The 23,297-nt window shown below is 44.1% G+C and overlaps 3 protein-coding genes across 3 annotated transcripts in view; 2 read left to right on the top strand and 1 right to left on the bottom strand.

The window, feature by feature from the left end:
• The window catches only part of pycr3 (pyrroline-5-carboxylate reductase 3), a 404,375-nt gene that overhangs the window by 281,242 nt on the left and 99,836 nt on the right, over positions 1-23,297 (top strand). The window lies entirely within an intron of this gene.
• The window catches only part of LOC140311520 (GDP-L-fucose synthase-like), a 344,973-nt gene that overhangs the window by 295,581 nt on the left and 26,095 nt on the right, over positions 1-23,297 (top strand). The gene's annotated exons all lie outside the window — the stretch shown is intronic.
• tut4 (terminal uridylyl transferase 4) overlaps positions 1-23,297 on the bottom strand; it is a 30,331-nt gene that overhangs the window by 4,059 nt on the left and 2,975 nt on the right. Inside the window, exons 3-26 of the mRNA XM_072388896.1 lie at positions 23,118-23,269; positions 22,130-22,246; positions 21,874-22,051; positions 21,014-21,102; positions 20,870-20,921; positions 20,690-20,759; positions 19,317-19,443; positions 19,014-19,133; positions 16,503-16,697; positions 16,253-16,424; positions 15,660-16,165; positions 14,739-14,889; positions 13,494-13,580; positions 13,235-13,338; positions 10,082-10,139; positions 9,907-10,010; positions 9,730-9,819; positions 7,973-8,086; positions 7,806-7,883; positions 5,951-6,128; positions 5,828-5,875; positions 4,908-4,990; positions 4,688-4,803; positions 1,987-2,141 (exon numbers count right to left, since the gene is read on the bottom strand). Coding sequence (XP_072244997.1) covers positions 1,987-2,141; positions 4,688-4,803; positions 4,908-4,990; positions 5,828-5,875; positions 5,951-6,128; positions 7,806-7,883; positions 7,973-8,086; positions 9,730-9,819; positions 9,907-10,010; positions 10,082-10,139; positions 13,235-13,338; positions 13,494-13,580; positions 14,739-14,889; positions 15,660-16,165; positions 16,253-16,424; positions 16,503-16,697; positions 19,014-19,133; positions 19,317-19,443; positions 20,690-20,759; positions 20,870-20,921; positions 21,014-21,102; positions 21,874-22,051; positions 22,130-22,246; positions 23,118-23,269 — 3,144 coding nt within the window. The remainder of the gene's footprint in view (positions 1-1,986; positions 2,142-4,687; positions 4,804-4,907; positions 4,991-5,827; positions 5,876-5,950; positions 6,129-7,805; positions 7,884-7,972; positions 8,087-9,729; positions 9,820-9,906; positions 10,011-10,081; positions 10,140-13,234; positions 13,339-13,493; positions 13,581-14,738; positions 14,890-15,659; positions 16,166-16,252; positions 16,425-16,502; positions 16,698-19,013; positions 19,134-19,316; positions 19,444-20,689; positions 20,760-20,869; positions 20,922-21,013; positions 21,103-21,873; positions 22,052-22,129; positions 22,247-23,117; positions 23,270-23,297) is intronic.

The raw sequence follows: 23,297 nt of genomic DNA, 5'->3' as shown, positions 1-23,297 counted from the left end.
GTAAGTTACCAACCGAGCTTTCAGCTGTCTGACAGTTAGTCTAAACACAGATTAAAAAGAACCGGGGATACAATCCCCCCCTTTTCTGACACCTTTTGTATTTTCATTGCATTTTCAAACATGTGAAACTATCAGGAGAGGATTCAAAACACTGAGTTCTCCACACACTGTCTGGGAAAGCAGTGAACAGACAAGTTCATGAGGGGAAAAACATCTCACTGTACACATGAACACGTGTATTTAATTAGGGGCGCGATTAAAAACAATTAATCGAATTAATTAGAGGCTTCGTAATTAATTAATCGCAATTAATCGCATTTTTAATCGCATGTAAATATTTGACCTGAAAACAGTGAGAAGCAATTTTTTCACATGGATTTTAGTTTATACCATTTAATAATGACTGAAAACATAAACCTGAAGCAACAAAACATTGTTTTGTTTTTTTTTTCAAGGTGGAACTTAACCAACCGTGCTCTTATCGAAGCTTCCATCCATCCACTCGGTTTTTTTTAAATGCCTTTTAATGGACAGTACAGATAAAAAGAAACAGAAAGCAGAGGGGGGGGGGGGGGGGGGGGGGGGGTGACATGTAGTAAAAGGTCGTCAGATGCGGGATTTAAACCGGGGCCGACTGCAGCGAGGCCTGTGGCCTCTTTACACGGGGCTACGCTACACCACAGACCATCCGTCTGTTCTTTTAAAACAACATTTCCATCCACAGGGCCAACCAAAGCGGTCTCAACAGCTTCTTCGTTCATGTTTAACTATTGTTCTCTGTGGTTTGCTGCTGTCTGACATCTATATGCCTGAAACTCATCCAGTGAGAAACGCTCCGCGGTGCAAAAATAACTTTAACTCAAAAATAACTGCGATTAAAACTTTTTTAACACATTAACTTTTGTGTCATTAATTCATCTTAATTACGCGTTAAACTCGCCTAAAACGCATAACCCAAACATAAACTAAACCCACACAACTGGTTTCGGATCGGACCACGGAGGAGCGAGAGCTGGTGGGGCAACGCTGAGAATGAAGAACAGTGAGAGAATTTCCATTTGTCCGATACTTCGCTGTTAAATTTGACTCAGCTGCTTCTCCCAAAGCATCAGGTTCAATCCACACGGAGGAAATTCTCTTCAGTTGTGTTTTCATGTGGATGGAGAAGAAAAACCCCATTTTCTGTCTGTACTTTGCCTCCTGTTGCTTTTACCCCCGCAGAGAAGATGATGAGTTTGCTTTGGTTTGTCTGTTTGGAAGATTTTTTAAAATTTTTTTATGTATTTAGCAGACGCTTTTAATGAAGATATAACAGCTTTATAAAAAGCTAACAATAAGCTACATAGAAGGAACCCAGGAGTCCGACTCTGTCAGAGGGGACAGAGTAGAGATAGGGTGCAGGCATAGAAGGAAGAGCAGAAAGATAAAGGGCAGAGATAGAGGGGGGAGGGAAGTACAAGGTAAGTGCTGGGATAGGAGATGCTCTCTGAAGAGCTGGGTTTTCAGGAGCTTCTTGAAGATAGACAGGGACGCCCCTGTTCTGGTAGCGCTCGGTAGGTCATTCCACCATCGTGGGACGACACATGAACAGAGTTTGGATTGTCTTAGGCGTGGTGTAGGAGCTGCTAGACGACAATCCTGGGACCAACGGAGGGACCCAGTTGGGACAGAAGCCTTTGGGAGAGCATCCGAGTAGATGGAGCCGTTCATTAAGCTCTTTGTAGCTAACATCAGGGACTTGGATCTGATGCGGGCGGCTAAGGGCAGCCAGAGGAGCTCAATGAACAGAGGGGGGACGTGTTCTTTTAGGCTGATCCAAGACCAGACGCACCGCCGCGTTCTGGACCATCTGCAGAGGTGATAACTTTGATAACTTAACGTCGATTCTTTTTCAGCCTCGGTGGAGTTTTGCGGTCTGTGAAGCTCTTGTTAAAATGGAAAAAAAAAACGAGTTTTTGCACTTGAAGGACACATCTCTGCACCAACCTGCCGTCCCAGCGTTCCTCTGCTTGAGGTGGCGGTACTCGGGACAGTCTCTCCGCACGTGACCAGTGTCTCCACACTGGAAACAACGCCTGTCCTTCGGCTCTCGGTCCTCCTCTTTGATGTCCTCGTCTTTATCGTTTTCTTTCTTCTTCATCCTGGCAAAGAAAAAACATTTTGAAATTCAGGGAAAAAACAAAAAGGAGTGCATATATCAAAGAGAATACTCCTCTTTCCTGCCAATAAAATACTAAAACTCATGCCAACGAGTGGATTTAATGACTTGGAAATGTAATTATTTTAGGTCAAACTCCTTTTACTCCTTTCTTTGACCTTGTTGTAAAAATGCCACGAAGTTAAGGAAAGAAGACAAGAAAACAACGGCACAGATTCTGCATTAAACAAACTACAACATGTTCACATCGACATTCTACAAAAAGAGCTTTAGATATTCAGTCTAATGCAATCTCAGGATGTTACATCATATTCGTAGACTAAGCTACAAAACGTTACTTTATTATCAATATGTTTGTGCTTTTATCCAAAGCGACTTACAAATGAAGATATAGCATTAGAGCTAACATCAAAGCTAACAAACAATAATAATTAATAAAAGGAAAGAGAAATGTGTCGGGCTGCTCACACTCACCCTCCTGTGCTCATATTCATCCACACGAGTCAAAGTTACTACAACGGGATGAAAATAATTGAGCGACGCCTGAAAAGCTGCAGCCGCAGAGTTGTGGAACTGAATTATCTCACTTCTTTTATAAAAGATGCTCCAGTGTTTCCTTTGCTAAAGGAGAGAATAAAGCCTCCTTTACTTACATTATAGCTCTTATCATGGTGGTGTGTTTCCACCACAGGAACTTTTTCCAGGAAATAGGGCCTTTTCGGGGGTAATTTCCTCAGCCCCCTTTTGTTTTGACCGCAGGAACCACGGGCTAAAGAGGGTCCTGGTTCCTGATAAAAAGGTCGTACTTTTGAGGCTATCCTGAACCTCTGGGGTGGGGCTTTGAAGAGCTGAACATTTCTGCTTTCTCATTCAAACATGTCAGCTTTGCACTGACTCTTCCTCTGTATCCTGCACCTTTCTCAAAGAACAATAAATATTTAACAGCCTCTTTATGTCTCGGTTTTGGGGCTGTTGTGACCAAATCATCATCATTAGTTTCAGAGGTATCTCAGACACACAAATAAAAGTAAATCTGACTCTTATGCAACTTATTTGTGGACAAACCTTATCTTAGGATTCTAAGGAATTCAATTTCCAAATGAGTTGGAAAGTTGTGTAAATAAACTGATTGAATGTTAATGTTAAAAGTAAAATGCAATCGTTTGCTTGTGATGTAAACCCAATATTAAAAAGTATAAAGACATCAAATGCTCAAGAATATACACTTATTTCAAATTACATTACATTAAACACAGCAACAACTCATGAATGAGCTGCAATGTCTAATGTAGAGCTAATGTAGAGCTAATGTAGAGCTAATGTAGAGCTAATGTAGAGCTAAAGTAGAGCTAATGTAGGGTTAATGTAGAGCTAATGTAGAGCTAATGTAGAGCTAATGTAGAGCTAAAGTAGAGCTAATGTAGGGCTAATGTAGAGCTAAAGTAGAGCTAATGTAGGGCTAAAGTAGTGCTAATGTAGGGCTAACGTAGAGCTAATGTAGCGCTAAAGTAGAGCTAATGTAGGGCTAATGTAGAGCTAAAGTAGAGCTAATGTAGGGCTAAAGTAGTGCTAATGTAGGGCTAATGTCGCGCTAAAGTAGAGCTAATGTAGAGCTAAAATAGAGCTAATGTAGGGCTAACGTAGAGCTAATGTAGGGCTAATGTAGAGCTAAAGTAGAGCTAATGTAGTGCTAAAGTAGAGCTAATGTAGGGCTAACGTAGGGCAAAAGTAGAGCTAATGTAGGGCTAAAGTAGTGCTAATGTAGGGCTAAAGTAGAGCTAATGTAGTGCTAATGTAGGGCTAACGTAGGGCAAAAGTAGAGCTAATGCCGGGCTAATGTCGCGCTAAAGTAGAGCTAATGTAGGGCAAATGTAGAGCTAAAATAGAGCTAATGTAGGGCTAACGTAGAGCTAATGTAGGGCTAATGTAGAGCTAATGTAGTGCTAAAGTAGAGCTAATGTAGGGCTAACGTAGGGCAAAAGTAGAGCTAATGTCGGGCTAATGCAGCGCTAAAGTAGAGCTAATGTAGGGCAAATGTAGAGCTAAAGTAGAGCTAATGTAGGGCTAACGTAGAGCTAATGTAGGGTTAAAGTCGAGCTAATGTAGCGCTAATATAGAGCTAACGTAGGGCTAATGACAAGCTAAATTAGAGCTAAAGTAGAGTTAATGTAGGGCAAATGTAGAGCTAAAGTAGAGCTAATGTAGGGTTAAAGTAGAGCTAATGTAGCAGTAATATAGAGCTAATGTAGGGCTAATGTCAAGCTAATGTAGAGCTAATGTAGCGCTAACGTAGAGCTAATGTATCTAGAAACAGGTTCTACATTAAACTATATTACTATTCCAGATTTGTTTGATATATTACACACAACAACTCTGTCGGTCATATCGATGCTTTAAAATAATGCAATCTAGATACACTCTTTATGTAGTCCGAGCTCAGAAGTTTAATAATTGTGTAGTATATTTATTCTGCTCAGTTGTCTCCTTCTCTGATGTGAAAAATGCTTCCTTAAATGAAAAGGAAAGAACCTGCGTCTCTTTGGACAGTCCTTCATGTAGTGGCCAATCTTCCCACAGATCCTGCAGCACCTGTCGTTTGGCGCCAGCTCGCCGTCTGTCAACACCTTCGAGTCAAAGAAGTAGTCCTGCAGCACAACACATCACGTGTTTCATTGGGACAGTTTTATCAAGACGGTGCCCGATAATTACGTTATGTGTTACGAGAGGAGCTGAGTCACGAGTGACGTACCACTTCAGTGCCGGGGACGGGATAGAAGGGTGTTCCAAACAGCTTTCTTCCATTTATGAAGGCCTTCATGATGAAGTTTGTCACTGGAAGAGGAGGCAGCATGAAGGACGGAGCGTTTTCAAAATCTTACACAACAACATGGTTGAAATTCATTCAAGGAGCTTCTGAGGGATGCACCAGAAACTGATGGCTCTGAGACCAGAGGAGTCTCCCAGATGCTTCTGGTTTTGGTAACTCACCCTGAACACATAACCTCCTCTGGAGGAGTTTATATGACGAGTTTCAGATTCAAATAGGCTGAAAAAGTGTCACACTTCATAGGAATTACTAATGCCAGTGGCTGAAGGTGCTCGGTGGTGAAAACGTGACATTTTACACTGCTTTTATTCCAGTGTGCAACGTCATGACAGACAGAGAGACGCCAGACTGAACACATTCATGGGAATTTGGCTTAAATGTGTCTAGTTTAGGAGTAGAAGATGAACCATTTCAACAGGAGCTAAAGTTTTGTTCAGGCAGCTCAAGCAAAAGAGGTCTGAACATGTCAAAATGTGCTCTGCAGCGAGTCCTTCTGGGGTCGTGACTCCAGTTGTTTTGCTCCAGCTGCAGTGGTTTGTCCATGTTTAACAATGTGTGCAACACAATCGATCCCTGGTACATCATAGCATCTGCAAAACTCAAATCTAATGGAAACACGCAGCTAAAAATGTGAAATCACAGAAAATGAGAGGATTTCTGTGAGTTACTGACTGCTGCCCAGCTGTAATAAACTGTGTATATCTACCAGGTATGAAGTGAAACCGAACATTTCTACAAGAATCTTAGTAATTAAGCTCTTTTAGATCCCTAAAATAAAAAAATAAACCCACAAATGAGCACTAAATGGGAGCTTTAAGAACTGCAGAAGGAGAAGCTCTTACTTTTGCGAGAAACGCCTGCTCCGAGATTATGATTCAGATCGAAGGGATCTGAGGAGAACAAAGAAAGTTAGTTCCCGGCAGAATTAGGAGGCAGCTGAAGGCAAAGCAAGGTTAGTACAGCACCTTCGATGGCGATGCACTTGCTGGTCCACTGCTTCTCGAATGTGGTGAGGCGTTTCCTCTGGCGGATGCTGATGACGTGTTCTTTAAAGTCGAATTCTTCCGTGTAAAACCGGAGGAGCCCCAGCCACAACTCTCCCACCGACTCTGTGTTCGGCTGGCGGTCGGAGAGACGCCGACGCTGAGGGCAGAAGACAGAAACAGCTGACCTGAGCAAATCTTAAGCTTCAGAAGGTCTGAGAGAGGAGGAGGAACAGCAGCCATTTTAAAGGGAAGCTCAGCCCGCTCCAGGGTCTCTGCAGCTTTCAACAAGTCAAATTTAAGACTTTTTAAGACCATAATGAACACAATTTAAGACCCATTTTACAACCAAAAAAGTACAAAAGGCTTGAAGGAAACTCCGAGGCCTGGAATTACTTTCAAAGTAAAGCTCTTTCACATTAGAATAGAAACTGCTGAAGCAAACTAAAAACACCAGAAGCCTCTTTATTTTTTAACTAATATTTGTTCTTTTAACCAACACTAACAGACCTGTGCACATCACTCCTGTTCTTAACTCCCTTCATTGGCTTCCTGTCCTTTATAGAACTGATTTTAAACTTTTAAAGTTTGTTTTTAAAGCTCTTATCGGCCTCACCCCATCGTATTTATCTGAGCTTTTAACTGTAACCCTGGTAGAGCTCTGAGGTCAACAAATCAACTTTAGCTGGAAGTGTTCAGGTTAAAATAAAAGCCCTGGGGTGACCGAGCCTTTTCTGCTGCTGCCCCCAGGCTCTGGAATAAGCCCCCCAGATGTAAATGTAAATGTAATTTATTTCTACAGCCCTTTACAACAATCCATTTCGGTACCAAAGTGCTTTACGTCAGATAATAAATAAAGAAAAGAATAAGTACAAAACAATAAAATAACAGTAAACGCAATAAAATAAAATACAGCAAAATTTAATAAGATAAGATAAAAGTGTCACAATACTACTGGGTATTAAAAGCCATCTGAAATAAGTAGGTTTTTATCCCTGATTTAAAGAGGCCCAGGTCAGAAATAAGACGCATCTGGGGGGGGAGCTTATTCCAGAGCCTGGGGGCACCCCAGGGCTTGTATTTGGACCTGGACACTTCCAGCTAAAGTTGATTTGTTGACCTCAGAGCTCAACCAGGGTTACAGACAGTTAAAAGCTCAGATAAATACGATGGGGTGAGGCCGTTAAGAGCTTTAAAAACAAACATTAAAAGTTTAAAATCAGTTCTATAAAAGGACAGGAAGCCAATGTAGGGGGTTAATAACAGGAGTGATGTGCACACGTCTGTTAGTGTTGGTTAAAAGCAGCGTTTTGCACAAGTTGAAGGCGACTGAGAGAAGTCTGGGAGACGCCGACATAAAGTCCATTGCAGTAGTTTAACCTTGAACTTATTAGGGCAGGGAGGCTTAAAAACATTTTAACTTTGGCCAGGAGACGTAACTGGAAAAAACTAGTCCTGACAACATTGTTAATTTGTTTGTCAAACTTCAGATGACTGTCAAAGGTCAAAGGTCACTCCCAGATTTCTGACAGTTGAACTGAGCTTTGAAGACAAGGTGCTAAAGTCAGCCGTCACAGTTTCCCTAAACACAATACATTCAGTTTTATCTTCATTTTAATGTAGAAAATCTTAAAATTTTAAAGTCTTATTTCTGACCCGGGCCTCTTTAAATCAGGGCTAAAAACATTAAAAACATATTATAGACGTTTTAAGACTTTTTATTACCCCGGGGATACCCTTGGGGGGGGGGGCATAATTATATGCAACAACCACTCCTGGACGTTACTCTTCCAGGTAATTTGTAAGAAATCTGGCAGATGAGCTGCTTTAAACTCACCAGATCCTCAAAGTCGTCAAAAAAGAAAGCATTCCATCCATCTACCATCCGCTGGGGAACGGTCTTACCATCAAAGATCTGAAAAGGACAAGATGCACATCTATTCACTTCTCCTGTTTTATTCAAAGCTGAAGGCCAGGTCTGAGTCACTGATCAGTGGCAGGTACCTCCTGCAGGATGGGAATGACAGGCGGCTGCCTCTGCTGCAGGAAGTAAAGCACCATCAGGATGTAAGCATAAGATGAGAGGCTTCCTCTGGAGGCGTCACCGATGTCGCAGCGCTGCAAGCACAAGAGGTGGAAAAGGTACAGGTGGCACATAAGAAGCTTTACAAGGCCTTATTGTACAAAAGAGGATCATTAAAGGAGCTCTGGGTGCAATTTAGTGACACCTAATGGTTGAGCAGCATATTGCAACCAGCTGTATACAGAATACCACTCGCCTTGCTTTCAAACTACTGCGGCAAGGTAAAGGAAACTCTTATTTTAATGGGATTCTGCACCGATATAAACACAGTTAGGAATTATGCATCTCTCTGGCCTGTGGTCATCTACAGAAAATTAAGAATATACCAGAGGGGGGTTAAACATGTACCAAAAGAGACGTTTAAAGCATAGGTGTCAAACTCTGGCCCGCAGTGTAATTATATTTGGCCCGCGAGGCAATTTGAAATTAATATTAGAGCTGGCCCGCCAGTATTATACGGCGGCAGCGCCGTAACACAGCTTATACTACAAGTCCCATAATGCTCTGCTGTTGTTTTGGCGCGTCAATTAGAACAGAGGCAGCTACGCCCCCTCCTCTGAGTCAGTAGCATCTATGCTAGCGGTCTTTTTGTGCCCCCCGCCTCTCCCCCAGACCTCAAACCACAGCTGTCACTGTTACCTGCCAAAAAATGGCCAAAAGAAAGGCAGAAAATACAACTTTTCTGTACAGGTGGGAGACAGAATATCTGTTTATGTAAAAGACAAACCTGTTTGTCTTGTTTGTGGAGACAACGCGTCAGTAACTAAGGAGTAACTAAGGAGTAACTAAGGACTAACTAAGGACTAACTAAGGAGTAATTAAGGAGTAACTAAGGAGTAACTGAGGAGTAACTAAGGTGTAACTAAGGTGTAACTAAGGTGTAACTAAGGTGTAACTAAGGTGTAACTAAGGTGTAACTAAGGAGTAACTAAGGAGTAATTAAGGAGTAACTAAGGAGTAACTGAGGAGTAACTGAGGAGTAACTAAGGTGTAACTAAGGTGTAACTAAGGTGTAACTAAGGTGTAACTAAGGAGTAACTAAGGAGTAACTAAGGAGTAACTAAGAGTACAATATTAGACGACACTATGAAACGAAACACCAGGACAAATATAAGGACCTGGACACAGCTCAAAGGAGCCAGAAAGTAAAGGAGATGAAAAGAGGTTTATGTTATTTTATTTTCACATTTATTAGCCTGTGTAAGAAGCTAATTTTGACATAAATCAGAAGGCTGCAAACAGAAAGGAGGCATTCAATTTTTATTTAAATTTAATTTAATATGCCATTGATGTGTTTTTATTATTATTATTATTAGCAACTCAATTTCGCACCCCTGGACTTTAAATATATAAGACTTGCTGGTTCAGTATTCGTTGTTAAATCAAAACTTGTTGGGTTCCATATTAAAAGGTTAATTTGTTCAACCTCGGCCCGCGGCTTTGTTCAGTTTACACCCCTGGTTTAAAGGGTCGTAATAACATGGCTCCATGACGGACTTCATAACTAGAACCAACTCTGCTCCCAGTCCTGAACCAGCACTGGAACAGCTGTGGTCCAAAAGGGTTAAACCAGCTGTAAATGTCTCTTTCATTCACTGCATTTCAGTTGTTCGAGGTGTGGTTTTCAGAATAAGAGCTTCAGAAAATCTCGCAGAACCAGAGTTCGTATATTTCAGACCTTTGCAAAGACCTTCATGGTGTATCCCAGGAACTGCACACGTGGATCCAGAGCTGCGTACGTAGCCAGCATTCTGGTGTTGTGTTGAGCCTGCAGAGACAGTCATTCCAAATCAATTCATAGGAAACAGTTAAAAAGACACGTCCCAGTGTTTCCCAGCAGGTCTCATCCACTCACCAGGGTGTTATAAAGGCTAATATCTCCCTCCAAACCACTCTGTCTGTGTTCAAACTTCACAATAGGCACTTTAGCTGTGGTGATAGGCAAGATGTTCCTCAAACCTGTGGGAAAATTCATCACCAGCAGTTCTTGCCACAAATACGAGGAGATCGTCAGCAGAAGCTTAACTCACCTGTATGCTTCTTCAGCACCTTTGCCAGGCCTTCAATGATCTCTTTACAATTCAGCTTCTGTTGGGAAATCAGGTCAAACACAAGGCTTACAACGAGAAAAAGACAGGGCTGGGTACCGAACTTCGGTTCTTTGAAGGCACCGACCGAAATGCTTCAGTAGTCTTGGCCCCTCGTCTTTCGGGGCCAAGTTTCGGTGCCCAGAGGTTAATCACGTGATCAGGAACTAACCCTCGGTTGGCTGTGTTAACCTTTGCTGCATGCAGGAACATGTGGTTCCGCCCACAGACGGGTTCACGTGCATCTGCGTTGGGAACTGTAGGTGTGTGCGTGTCGCCGAACCGGCCAGCTGCCGTTCATTCTCAATGTAAGCTGGCGTCGATGAGCGGCCGGCGGTGTGAGCTTCATGAGCTTCAAGAGCTTCAAGAGCTCCAAGAGCTTCATGAGCTCCATGAGCTTCAAGAGCTTCAAGAGCTCCAAGAGCTTCAAGAGCTTCATGAGCTTCAAGAGCTTCAAGAGCTCCAAGAGCTTCATGAGCTTCATGAGCTTCATGAGCTTCATGAGCTTCATGAAGCTCCAAGAGCTTCAAGAGCTTCATGAAGCTCCAAGAGCTTCATGAAGCTCCAAGAGCTTCAAGAGCTTCATGAAGCTCCAAGAGCTTCATGAAGCTCCAAGAGCTTCATGAGCTTCAAGAGCTTCAAGAGCTTCATGAGCTTCATGAAGCTCCAAGAGCTTCAAGAGCTTCATGAAGCTCCAAGAGCTCCAAGAGCTTCAAGAGCTCCAAGAGCTTCAAGAGCTTCATGAGCTTCATGAGCTTCAAGAGCTTCATGAGCTTCATGAGCTTCAAGAGCTTCAAGAGCTTCAAGAGCTTCAAGAGCTTCAAGAGCTTCAAGAGCTTCAAGAGCTTCAAGAGCTTCATGAGCTTCAAGAGCTTCAAGAGCTTCAAGAGCTTCAAGAGCTTCAAGAGCTTCATGAGCTTCATGAGCTTCAAGAGCTTCAAGAGCTTCAAGAGCTTCATGAGCTTCAAGAGCTTCAAGAGCTTCAAGAGCTTCATGAGCTTCAAGAGCTTCAAGAGCTTCAAGAGCTTCAAGAGCTTCATGAGCTTCAAGAGCTTCAAGAGCTTCAAGAGCTTCAAGAGCTTCATGAGCTTCAAGAGCTTCAAGAGCTTCAAGAGCTTAGAGAGCTTCAAGAGCTTCAAGAGCTTCAAGAGCTTCATGAGCTTCAAGAGCTTCATGAGCTTCAAGAGCTTCAAGAGCTTCATGAGCTTAAAGAGCTTCAAGAGCTTCAAGAGCTTCAAGAGCTTCAAGAGCTTCATGAGCTTCAAGAGCTTCATGAGCTTCATGAGCTTCAAGAGCTTCATGAGCTTCATGAGCTTCAAGAGCTTCGATGTATGGATGGATTATTATAGATGTCTGTGAAGTTTCTCTGTGTTTTACTGCAAGAAGGTCGGACCGCAGCCATCCTCCTCTCAGCATTCAGAGCCCGAGCAGCATAATTCAAAGTCTCCACCACTGGATTCGGCTTCATCTAAGAGCACCGAGGACGGCGCAGTGTGTGGGATTTTAACAGGTAAATTAACGTTCAGCGAAATCCGGCAGAAATCTCAGTGTTACTGCAGCTTAATACGAGCAGAAAGGACAGAAATGTTGATGTTTCTGAAGGAAAACGAGTGAAACGTATCCTCAGTGTGTCGGACCGTGTTAGACACCAACCTGTCACCCGTTTGCTCCCCACCCAACAAACATGAGCTGAAAAGACGTCATGCAGGCGTCCAAAACAGCGTCTACGTTTGGTTGAAAGGTGAAAAGCCGTCATTTCAACGACTATTTCTGGACTAAAAGACTATTTATTGTTTTTTTTAGCCCAAAAACCAACATCCAAATGGCGTCTGGTGTTCGGTGGGAACGGTTTTCCACTGGAAATGATTTGTTGTTCAGTTTTTCTGTAAGAAAACTGCTTGGATTGTAAAAATACTGAGCTGAACAATGAAAGTGAAGCTCTGTACTGTTATTAATGTCATTTCCTTTTTGTTAGAATTTAAAATTGGCATCGAACAGCCGGGAACCGGTACTGAAGTGAAAGATTTTGATTGATACCCAGCCCTGGAAAAAGAGGTTTAAATAATTTAATCCTGATCATTTAATAACTGTGTGTGTGTGTGTGACTGTGTGTGTGACTGTGTGTGTGACTGTGTGTGTGTGTGTGACTGTGTGTGTGACTGTGTGTGACTGTGTGTGTGACTGTGTGTGTGTGTGTGTGTGTGTGTGTGTGTGTGTGTGTGACTGTGTGTGTGTGTCTGTGTGTGACTGTGTGTGTGTGTGTGTGTGTGTGTCTGTGTGTCTGTGTGTGTGTGTGTCTGTGTGTCTGTGTGTGTGTGTGTCTGTGTGTCTGTGTGTGTGTGTGTCTGTGTGTCTGTGTGTGTGTGTGTGTGTGTGACTGTGTGTGTGTGACTGTGTGTGTGTGACTGTGTGTGTGTGACTGTGTGTGTGTGACTGTGTGTGTGTGTGTGTGTGTGTGTGACTGTGTGTGTGTGACTGTGTGTGTGTGTGTGTGTGTGTGTGACTGTGTGTGTGTGTGTGTGTGTGTGTGACTGTGTGTCTGTGTGTGTGTGTGTGTGACTGTGTGTCTGTGTGTGACTGTGTGTCTGTGTGTGTCTGTGTGACTGTGTGTGTGTGACTGTGTGTGTGTGACTGTGTGTGTGTGTGTGTGTGTGACTGTGTGTGTGTGTGTGTGTGACTGTGTGTGTGTGACTGTGTGTGTGTGTGTGTGTGTGACTGTGTGTGTGTGACTGTGTGTGTGTGACTGTGTGTGTGTGTGTGACTGTGTGTGTGTGTCTGTCTGTGTGTCTGTGTGTGTGTGTGTGTGTGTGTCTGTGTGTGTGTGTGTGTGTGTGTGTGTCTGTGTGTGTGTGTGTGTGTGTGTGTGTGTGTGTCTGTGTGTGTGTGTGACTGTGTGTGTGTGACTGTGTGTGTGACTGTGTGTGTGACTGTGTGTGTGTGTGTGAGTGTGTGTGTGACTGTGTGTGTGTGACTGTGTGTGTGTGTGTGTGTGTGTGTGTGTGTGTGTGTGTGTGTGTGTGTGTGTGTGTGTGTGTGTGTGTGTGTGTGTGTGTGTGTGTGTGTGTGTGTGTGTGTGTGTGTGCTTCCTCTGCCAACCTCTGCAGTCTCGTGACCCTCCAGAGTCATGCAGATGTCGAGGTCACTGTCGCGGAAGCCAAAACCATTTTTGGACGAGCCGAATAAGCAGAGTTGAGCTTTATCTGTGGTTTGAAAAATAAATAAAATAAAAACGATTCCAATCAGGTTTGTTGGATCCACAGCCTCAATCAGGACATATTCCTCCTATTTGAGGGCAGATTCTCATCATAAATGACCATCAACTGCTTGTTGGTATTAGCTCATGCTAACTGCTCACCATTGTACTCTTTCCTGATGAACCGCTCCAGGCTGGCCAGGATCTGCTCCCTCTTCTGCTGCTCAACATGTGAAGGTGACAGTTCATCTACAAAAAAACACAACTATCAGCAACATCTTTACACCCTGAAATACGCTTATGGGGACTGGATAGTGCAGTGGTATTATTTCCACCTCATGTGTGTGAGACCAGGGTTCAGATCCCCTGCATGAAAGGATTTCACCTCCAGTAGGGGTCCTTTTACCCTATCTGCCCACCTGTAAGTGGCTTTGGATAAAAGCATCGGCCAAATGCATAAACATCAGCAGAAACTTGAGCTTTCATCGTGTAAAAATGAGGTTTGCACACTGAAAATTCAGAGAGAAGATGCTGTTTTTGAACTGGATGAGAGCTGAAAGGTTAAATAATCCACAGATTCCTCACAAAGACAAAAAGCTCATGTGTGGGAGACCAGGGTTCAAATCCCCTGCATGAAAGGATTTCACCTCCAGTAGGGGTCCTTTTACCCTATCTGCCCACCTGTAAGTGGCTTTGGATAAAAGCATCTGCCAAATGCATAAACATCAGCAGAAACTTGAGCTTTCATCGTGTAAAAATGAGGTTTGCACCCTGAAAATTCAGAGAGAAGATGCTGTTTTTGAATTGGATGAGAGCTGAAAGGTTAAATAATCCACAGATTCCTCACAAAGACAAAAAGCTCATGTGTGGGAGACCAGGGTTCAAATCCCCTGCATGAAAGGATTTCACCTCCAGTAGGGGTCCTTTTACCCTATCTGCCCACCTGTAAGTGGCTTTGGATAAAAGCATCGGCCAAATGCAGAAACATCAGCAGAAACTTGAGCTTTCATAGTGTAAAAATGAGGTTTGCACACTGAAAATTCAGAGAGAAGATGCTGTTTTTGAATTGGATGAGAGCTGAAAGGTTAAATAATCCACAGATTCCTCACAAAGACAAAAAGCTCATGTGTGGGAGACCAGGGTTCAAATCCCCTGCATGAAAGGATTTCACCTCCAGTAGGGGTCCTTTTACCCCATCTGCCCACCTGTAAGTGGCTTTGGATAAAAGCATCGGCCAAATGCATAAACATCAGCAGAAACTTGAGCTTTCATCGTGTAAAAATGAGGTTTGCACACTGAAAATTCAGAGAGAAGATGCTGTTTTTGAACTGGATGAGAGCTGAAAGGTTAAATAATCCACAGATTCCTCACAAAGACAAAAAAAAGCCTGCATTGTTGCCAACGTACAGTAGCACAGCTTGCAGAGTCCATCCAGGATGTCTCTGAATCGATCGTTCATGGGAGGCAGCGGCTTCAGCTCGATCTTCTTGAAGTCTTCAGGACAGTCATCCTTAAGGTGGCCGTCTCGCTTGCAGATGCTGCACACAACAGTTGGAGGCTGCAACAAAATTACAGCCACACATCAGCTCCTTCTCATTGCAGTGAAATCACCACGGCAACGCCGTATAATTCAAAGTTATACATGCAAACAACACGGAATTTCATTGACTTTTGTTGGTTATTGCAGCCGACGCTCGAGTGAAGAATCAATCCAGACTATGTTTAAAATGCTTTAAAGCTGGACTTCTCAGAGAGGATTTGTGGAAGATGAGGCACAGCTGCTTGCTCAGTGGAAATGATGAACATGAGGCGCTGTGCAGTGAAATTTGTGGAGATCAATGAAATATTAAGAGGCTTTTAAAGGTGATTAGGAAGCTTTAAAGGCCCAGAAATGTTCATAGCTGCCCCCTGCTCACCATCCCTGACCCTTCCCAGCCGGTCTGTGCTTCTCCAACCCTCTGCCCCCCCGCAGGAGGTGCAGGACCACCACATGTTTTACTCTCTGGAGCAGAAGATCGGTCAATAGCCATGGTACAGAAGTGTGTGTATGCTAGTTTTAACCTGTAGTATTAGTGTTTAATTAGAATAGTTAGAGTGATCGTTCTGAGCCACTCTGAACTTCTGTGTGAACTTTTATGTGATCAGTCCAAACGCTGCTGTATGAAGACTCTGATCTGGTTGTTGTTGACTGGTATTTAAACGCTTTGCATCAATTGCATCTAGTTATAAACACATGTGACCCACTTAGAAACCAGTTCAGGGACTCAAAGGACAGCTGGAAACTAAACACCTGTGTGGGAATAAACTGGAAGTGTGAGTAAGAATTACCTTCCCACCAGTGAAAATCATCTTATCGAACACATAGTGCAGATCATCATCCGACGTCAGGGGCTCGTCCGTGTCTGAAACACCGTCTTCCTCTTCTTCGTCCTCCTCCTCTTCCTCCCCCTCCTCGTCACTGTCCAGCAGGCCATTGGGGGAGAAGGAGGGCTTGTTTTCTTCACTGAGCACCATGCCCCTCAGACTGGCCTCTAACGGCCTCTCGTCCCTTTCCCTGGACGGTTCTGCACCGTCGCTGTCGGACTCCTTGTCCTCCTCCAGCCTGTTTTCACCTTCTTCCTCTCCTTTGTTCATACGTGCTTCATGCTTCCTCTCAGCTCCTTCCAGTTTAACGCCCCGTCTCTCTGCCTTCTTGTGTCTTTGGCGTCCTCCGCTGCCCCTCTTCTGAGGACAAGCAAAGTATTTGTAAGCTGTGCGGAAACGCTCCTGGATGTACTCGAACACCATCTGGCTGTTCAAGCTCCGGGCAACATTTCTCTTCAAGGCAAAAGGATCTAGAGTGGAGACAAAGACAGAAAATTCATTTCTGACATTCTGCACACGTGGGATATGTTGAGTTTTCCAACAAAAAGCTCTCCGACCTTCGATTGCAAGCCTGCGGCGAGGCCAGTTCTTCCCTTCCCTGGAGAGGAGCTCCTTTATGCGGATGCTGATGATGTATTCCTCAAGAGAAAACTCCAGTGTGTAGAAGCATAAAAGCTCTAACCATAACTGGCCCAGAGATCCTTTCGCCGGGTCCAAAGTGAGGCGGCTCTTTAACAGAAACCAGCCGAGGTTAGTTTAAGCCGGCGTGGCAAAGCAGAAATATCAACACTTCCAGTTCCAACTCACCAGGCCCTCCGAATACTTCGTATCATTCGATTTATTCTGCTCTGCTTTGGATCTGCTTTCCCCTCTGGCCTCGGCTCGGTTCTCCCCTCGTCCGTCCGTGGAGCTCTGAGGTCTGTGCTCCCACTTCACAAACATGTCCAGCACGATTCCAGTGAGATGATATTCGTCCACACGTTTCACGTCGAAGCCCTCGACCTGAAAGAGAAAAAGCAAAGGACACAAATTCAGCTTCTTCAGAGCTTTTCCTCGACTGTCACAGGGTTGGGGGGACTTTCAGCTGCACAAACAGCTGCATAAACAGCTGCATAAACACTGAGCCTGACAGGAAAAAGGAGACAAACCCCACTCTGTTGGTCATGAGAGTTTAATTTGAGCTGATCTGAGGTCAGTCAGTGAGGCAGACACGCCCCCAGGCCTCAGAGCAGACAACAATGATCAGTTTTCTGTGATTCTGAGACCAAATTCACGACTGGTTGGGTGGTAAAACACTGATCTGAGGTCAGTCAGTGAGGCAGACACGCCCCCAGGCCTCAGAGCAGACAGCAATGATCAGTTTTCTGTGATTCTGAGACCAAATTCACGACTGGTTGGGTGGTAAAACACTGATCTGAGGTCAGTCAGTGAGGCAGACACGCCCCCAGGCCTCAGAGCACAGAGCAATGATCAGTTTTCTGTGATTCTGAGACCAAATTCACGACTGGTTGGGTGGTAAAACACTGATCTGAGGTCAGTCAGTGAGGCAGACACGCCCCCAGGCCTCAGAGCAGACAGCAATGATCAGTTTTCTGTGATTCTGAGACCAAATTCACGACTGGTTGGGTGGTAAAACACTGATCTGAGGTCAGTCAGTGAGGCAGACACGCCCCCAGGCCTCAGAGCACAGAGCAATGATCAGTTTTCTGTGATTCTGAGACCAAATTCACGACTGGCTGGGTGGTAAAACACTGATCTGAGGTCAGTCAGTGAGGCAGACACGCCCCCAGGCCTCAGAGCACAGAGCAATGATCAGTTTTCTGTGATTCTGAGACCAAATTCACGACTGCTTGGGTGGTAAAACACACTGATCTGATGTGGCAGACTGTAGAGACGATCACTCACTCAGCTCGTGATTTACTGTCATTACAGCCGACACGTTCTGCTTTATTCTGGGTCAAAGGCTGCCGATGACACATTAACAACCAACATCTTTTTTTAAACCTCACCCCCCCGTGACATCTCACATTACTTATCCTGCGAGTTCTTCCTGACACAAACTGCCTCGACGGCAGTTTCTTTTGAGGTGGAAACCATGTAAATTGATCTGAATTCATCTGAACATTACAGAGGATTAATAGTTTCTGGTGAATACTGCGAGGAGATGAGTCTCGGTTAAAAAGGTAATTTTTTAGCACATCTGAGGAACTATGAATATAAATTTTACTTCATGAAGAAACGGATGATTTATAGCAGCATAAAGTCATTTCCCCTCATCGTTATGGAAACGTATGCAGCAGAGTGCTTAAAAATAAGATCAACTCAACTGCAGGTCATCTTCATGCACGGCATTAAATAGACCCTCTTTTATCAGCTCATAGCTGCTGTGTTGTTGCTATCGGGGGGGTTATAGAGGGCTTTCTACACACTCCTCTACTGGGATGATGTCATCGACGCCCGCCGCTGCAGCACAGCTCATTCACTCCGGTAAGAACGTCCATCTTACTCAAAGTCGACGTTCACGTCGTCAAAATCTGATAAATATCCTGCCATGTTGCACAAAACTATCAGCAGCAAACTCTGTGTGAAGTTAGCCGACTGTCACAGAGCACGGAGTGAATAAACTGTGCTGCAGGGGGGCGTGTGGATGAAGTGGTCCCAGTAGAGTGCCTGTGTAGAAATCCCTCCGTTAGCTCTCCTATAGCTGCAAGTAGCCACATAACAGCAGCTATGAGCTAACAGAGCTATAGCACACGTTCATTCATTCATTCTTCTTAAAGTATTGGTGAAATAAAGACAGATAATGCCTTATTTAGAGGCTGCATCCTCTAAGCCCCGTTCACTCCGTTATATGGATCTCCAGTTATCTAAATATCTTCTGAAGGACGCCGACTTTCACCAAACTGTTCTCAGTGAGTAGATGAACGTATTTCATGCCAGAAATAAGGTCTAAGTTTAAAAATACCAAAGTAACCATCCTTTAAAATGTAATTTTATGAGTCAGTCGCTCTTTTCTTGCACTTTCTGTCATTTTTTAAGGTTGTTTTACACTTTGCACATTACTTAATTACAGTTTAACAATAAAAACTACTTGGTTACGAAGAATTAAACTAAAAGAAGATTCCAGCTTTATGTTTTGTGAGTATTTCACATTTTGTGGACTGTTCTCGGTGAGTAGATGAACGTATTTCATGCCAGAAATAAGGTTTAAAAACACCAGAGTTCCCCTTTAATATTGATCACTGAATGTTCCTTTTCTGACGACACACAGGATGATGCAGAATTCCTGCAACATCTGGTCTGAACAGCTTCACTCACCCAGCGGCCCAGATAGACGGGGAGGATGGGCTCCTTTCTCTGCTGCAGGAAGAAGATGACCATCAGGGCGAAGGAGTACGACGGGATGCCACCTTCAGCCTGGCAGTCGATGTGACACAACTGTGGGGAAAAAAGCGCTCTTTCAGGCTGTTGAGCTGAACTTAAACATGAAAACTTCCCAGAAGATAAAATCCTCACACTAAACACGGACAAAAAAGGGCACTATTATTAGCTCACTTCAGCAGGAACATGAACAAAGCTTATTTAAAGCCATTTAACAGTCAGATTTTATCAAAGCCTTACCCGTGCCCAGTAGCGGAAGGCCAGCACCAGGGGAACCAGTCTGGGCTCCAGTTTGCCCAAGGCTGCCAAGTGATTGGTGGTGAGACAAGCGATATCATTACCTGCACTCACTTTACACATCAGGCCGCTGCGCAAACACAAAGGACGTAGAAATCAATCATGGAGTTGGATTTAAGACACAAACTGAAACCAGCAGGTTTACTGTTAGATTTACTGTTTATCAGAGGACAAGTAAGAAAAAAAGGACTGTGTAAAAGTCTTGAGCAAACATAAATAAATAAAGTAAATAAGGCAGAAACAGAGTTTTTTATCAGTTCTCAGCAGCTTTAAAGTGAATATCTGGTCTGAGCTCCTTTATTCTCCAACTCAGCCTGAACCCTCTGAGACGAGCTTTCTGTCATTTCTTTAAGGAGTCTTCAGGAATAGTTCTCCAGGCTTCTTGAAGGACATCCCAAAGCTCTTCTTTGGATGTGGGCTGCCTTTTGTTCCGTTCTCTGTCAGATGATCCCACACTGCTTCAATAATGTTGAGGTCCGGGCTCTGGGGAGGATTCATCCCTCCATAAGACCTGTTGCCACTGATTTTCAGTCCACTTCTTGTGTCATTTGGCACAGCTCAGCCTTTTCTCCCTGTTTCCCTTCCTTAAGAACGGCTTCTTGACAGCCACCCTTCCATGGAGCCCATTTCTGATGAGGCTTGGGCCAACAGTAGATGGATCAGCTGAAGGTCCAGATGCATCTCTCAGGTCCTGTCAGGTCACAGCTGGATTTTTTCCTCTTTCTTAAGGACATCACTTTCAGATCCTGTTCATCTGCTGGAGATAGTTTTTTAGGCCTGACACTTCTTCTTTTGTCCTCCACTTGTCCAGTTTCCTCAAATGTTTTAAGGACACACTGCACACCATGCTGAGATATGCCAAGTTTTCAGCTAATAGCTCTTTGGGAATCACCTTGTTGCTGCAGAAATCCTATTTTCTGTCTGTCAAACTGTGTTTTCTTTGCTGTTTTTCATAGATGCAGCTAAAGAAATGGGAACAAATGATGTGTCTTTGTGACAAAGTGCCTAAAGATCCAGTTTAAAATGGCTTCTTTGCTAAGTTGTCTGTTCTGTGTCGACACAACACTGGTTCATCCCTTGAGTTAGGAGCCTTTTTTCTGCCTGAATGGGTCATAGGTCAGAGTTAAGTGGCTTAAATAAAAAAGGACTGGACTGAAAATGAGTGAAAACGCAGAAAATGTCCAAAGAAAAACTTTGAAAGGGCTTCAGAAAGCTGGAGAACTGTTGTTTAGGACTACTGGGGTGGCTTAAGACTTTTGCACAGTACTGTGTGTCTTTCTGAAAATAAAAAAAGCTTATTTTAAAGTTACACTTACTTGCTAATATCCCGACAGAACACAGCAGGAACTTTGGCATGAAAATCTGACTCAACCTCAGAAAATTCAGCTGCAGGAGAGAAAAGCAACGTAAAGAGTCTTACTCTGAGGTTTGAGGAACTTTATGTCTCTACTGAAGTTAGAATAAAAAAAATATACGAATAAAAAAGCTAAACTTACGGCTGTTTTTAAGGATTTCAAGCACTTGAATCAGGACTTCAGGTTGTGTCATCTGAGCAGAAAAAACAACAGAAGAGATTAAGATCATCAAATATAAGCTGAAAAAATGTAGCATTGCTGAGAGAGACAGGAGCAGCGGCTCACAGTGGAAGGGTAAGTGACATCAATGTTGATATCGCTCGTCTTGAAGGCAAAACGGGTAAGACAGGAACCATAGAGACGGAGGGAACAAGCTGGAAAAGAACAAGAGCACATACTGGAAAATATGAACAATACACACAGATATTTACACTCTGTAGCTGGAAGCCAGAGTCTACCTGTCCCACATCCAAAAGAACCACGAAAAAAGCTCAATTTAGAACCGAATCTGAAGATTCTTAAAGGGAAACTCCGGTATTTTTAAACCTGGACCTTATTTCTGGCCTGAAATACGTTCATCTACTCAGTTTGGTGAAAGTCTGCGTCCTTCAGAAGATATTTAGAAAGAGCAGGGCATAGAAAATACAACCTCTAAATATCTAAATAAGGCATTATCTGTCTTTATTTCACCAATACTTTAAGAAGAATGAATGAATGAACGTGTGCTATAGCTCTGTTAGCTCATAGCTGCTGTTATGTGGCTACTTGCAGCTATAGGAGAGCTAACGGAGGGATTTCTACACAGGCACTCTACTGGGACCACTTCATCCACACGCCCCCCTGCAGCACAGTTTATTCACTCCGTGCTCTGTGACAGTCGGCTAACTTCACACAGAGTTTGCTGCTGATAGTTTTGTGCAACATGGCAGGATATTTATCAGATTTTGACGACTTTGAGTTATCTAAATATCTTCTGAAGGACGCCGGCTTTCAGCAAACTGTTCTCTGTGAGCAGTTGAACGTATTTCATGCCAGAAATAAGGTCCAGGTTTAAAAATACCAGAGTTCCCTTGCGTCAGCAGGACTTTCTAAAGACATTTAACACTAAAAGCAACAACCAGAGTGCAGACAGCACAGCATCCAACCTGAGAGGTGCCTCTTTATGATCTCCTCCATCCTGCTGACCACTGCCTTTCGAACCTGGAAGTCCTCCTCGGAGATCCCCTGCTGCCTGGCGGTTTCCAGGATGGCAGCGTCCACGGCCCTCATCTGGGCAGCAGAGGGCGGCGGCAGAGCGCGCAGCTCATTCTCCTCCTGCTTCTCCTGACAAAGCACAGCCAGGATGAGCCACTTCTCCCCTGTTCTCATGAAAAGCCCTGCAGAGAGCTGAAACCCACGTACCGTTATGTTCTTCTTGTGTCTCTTCTCCTTGATGTGTTTGTGCGCCCCTTGGATGTTCTCAATGTGCACAGAACAGAGCTTGCATAAGTATTGATAGTTCGGGTACTCGGGGGACTGCTGTGAAAACACAGAGAGGCAAAGGCAATCAGTTTGTGTTCTCACCCAGCGTTTAACCCCGCCTGCCAGTGCGGGGCGGAGACAAAACCAAACCAGTGCCCTGTACAGGAAACACGCCCTGGTGGTGATTTCAGAAGACAAACAGAGAAAACCCAGAGAAAGGAAAACCAAAAGGCTACATTTACACGTTTAGCATTCAGAAATGAGTTCATCTTCTCTCAGAGTGACTCGTTTCAATCTGTTTTGAGAAAAGCAGCTCCATAAAACACAGTTATTTGGATTATTCAGCAGAAAAACGGCTTGTTCACCTCCTCCAGACACATCTTAGCAAAAACAACCACAAGATATGAATGTGCATATTCTGTGTTGCAGCAGTTTAAAAACTTGCTGAAATGAGTCCTCGACTTGTGTGGAAAAGTCTCCGTTTGTGCAGCTTCCACAGCGAGGAACAAACTGGACCGTGACTCACTTTCAAACGTCCCGCTGGTGAGGAGCCCATCAGGAATATGACATTCTGGTTTCTGATTAGCTGCCAAGTCCAAATATCTACAATGGCATTCGTTTCTCGGGTGCCGTGGTCTCTTTCAGACGTGTGAATCACCTTCCTGTTGCCTTTCTAACAGTTTCCAGCATCAATCAGCCTGACCCGGCCTGTGCTTCACAGCACGAGTGCGAGCTGCTGTGGTCACATTCCCGGGCGAATGCTCGCAGCAGCGGGGGGTTGATCTGACACATGAGCGCCTGTTCAGAACAATCTGACTGACCGTGACATCAAACTTTCCCTTTCCTTCAAATGTTCTAAACTTTATGCGACTTTTCGGTTGGACAAAAAGGGAGAAAAGCAGCACAGAGTTGGGGAACGTCTCCTTACTTTCAGCAGTCTGTGGATGTAGTCTCTGTAGAGGCGCTCCTCCGCCTGCCGGAGGCCCAGCTGCTGCTCTGTGAGGAGTCCTTCCTCCACAGTGGGCCTCACCTCTGTGGCCTCGTCGGCGGACTGCTGCATCAGAGCTGCAGCTTTCGTCACTGAAAAGATGAAAGCGTTAACTGGAGG

This window comes from Leuresthes tenuis, unplaced genomic scaffold, assembly GCF_036924035.1.
Source record: "Leuresthes tenuis unplaced genomic scaffold, fLeuTen1.0.hap1 SCAF_7, whole genome shotgun sequence".
NCBI lineage: Eukaryota > Metazoa > Chordata > Actinopteri > Atheriniformes > Atherinopsidae > Leuresthes > Leuresthes tenuis.
Note: the sequence above shows the minus strand (reverse complement) of the source record. Positions and strands in the feature narration are given on the sequence as shown.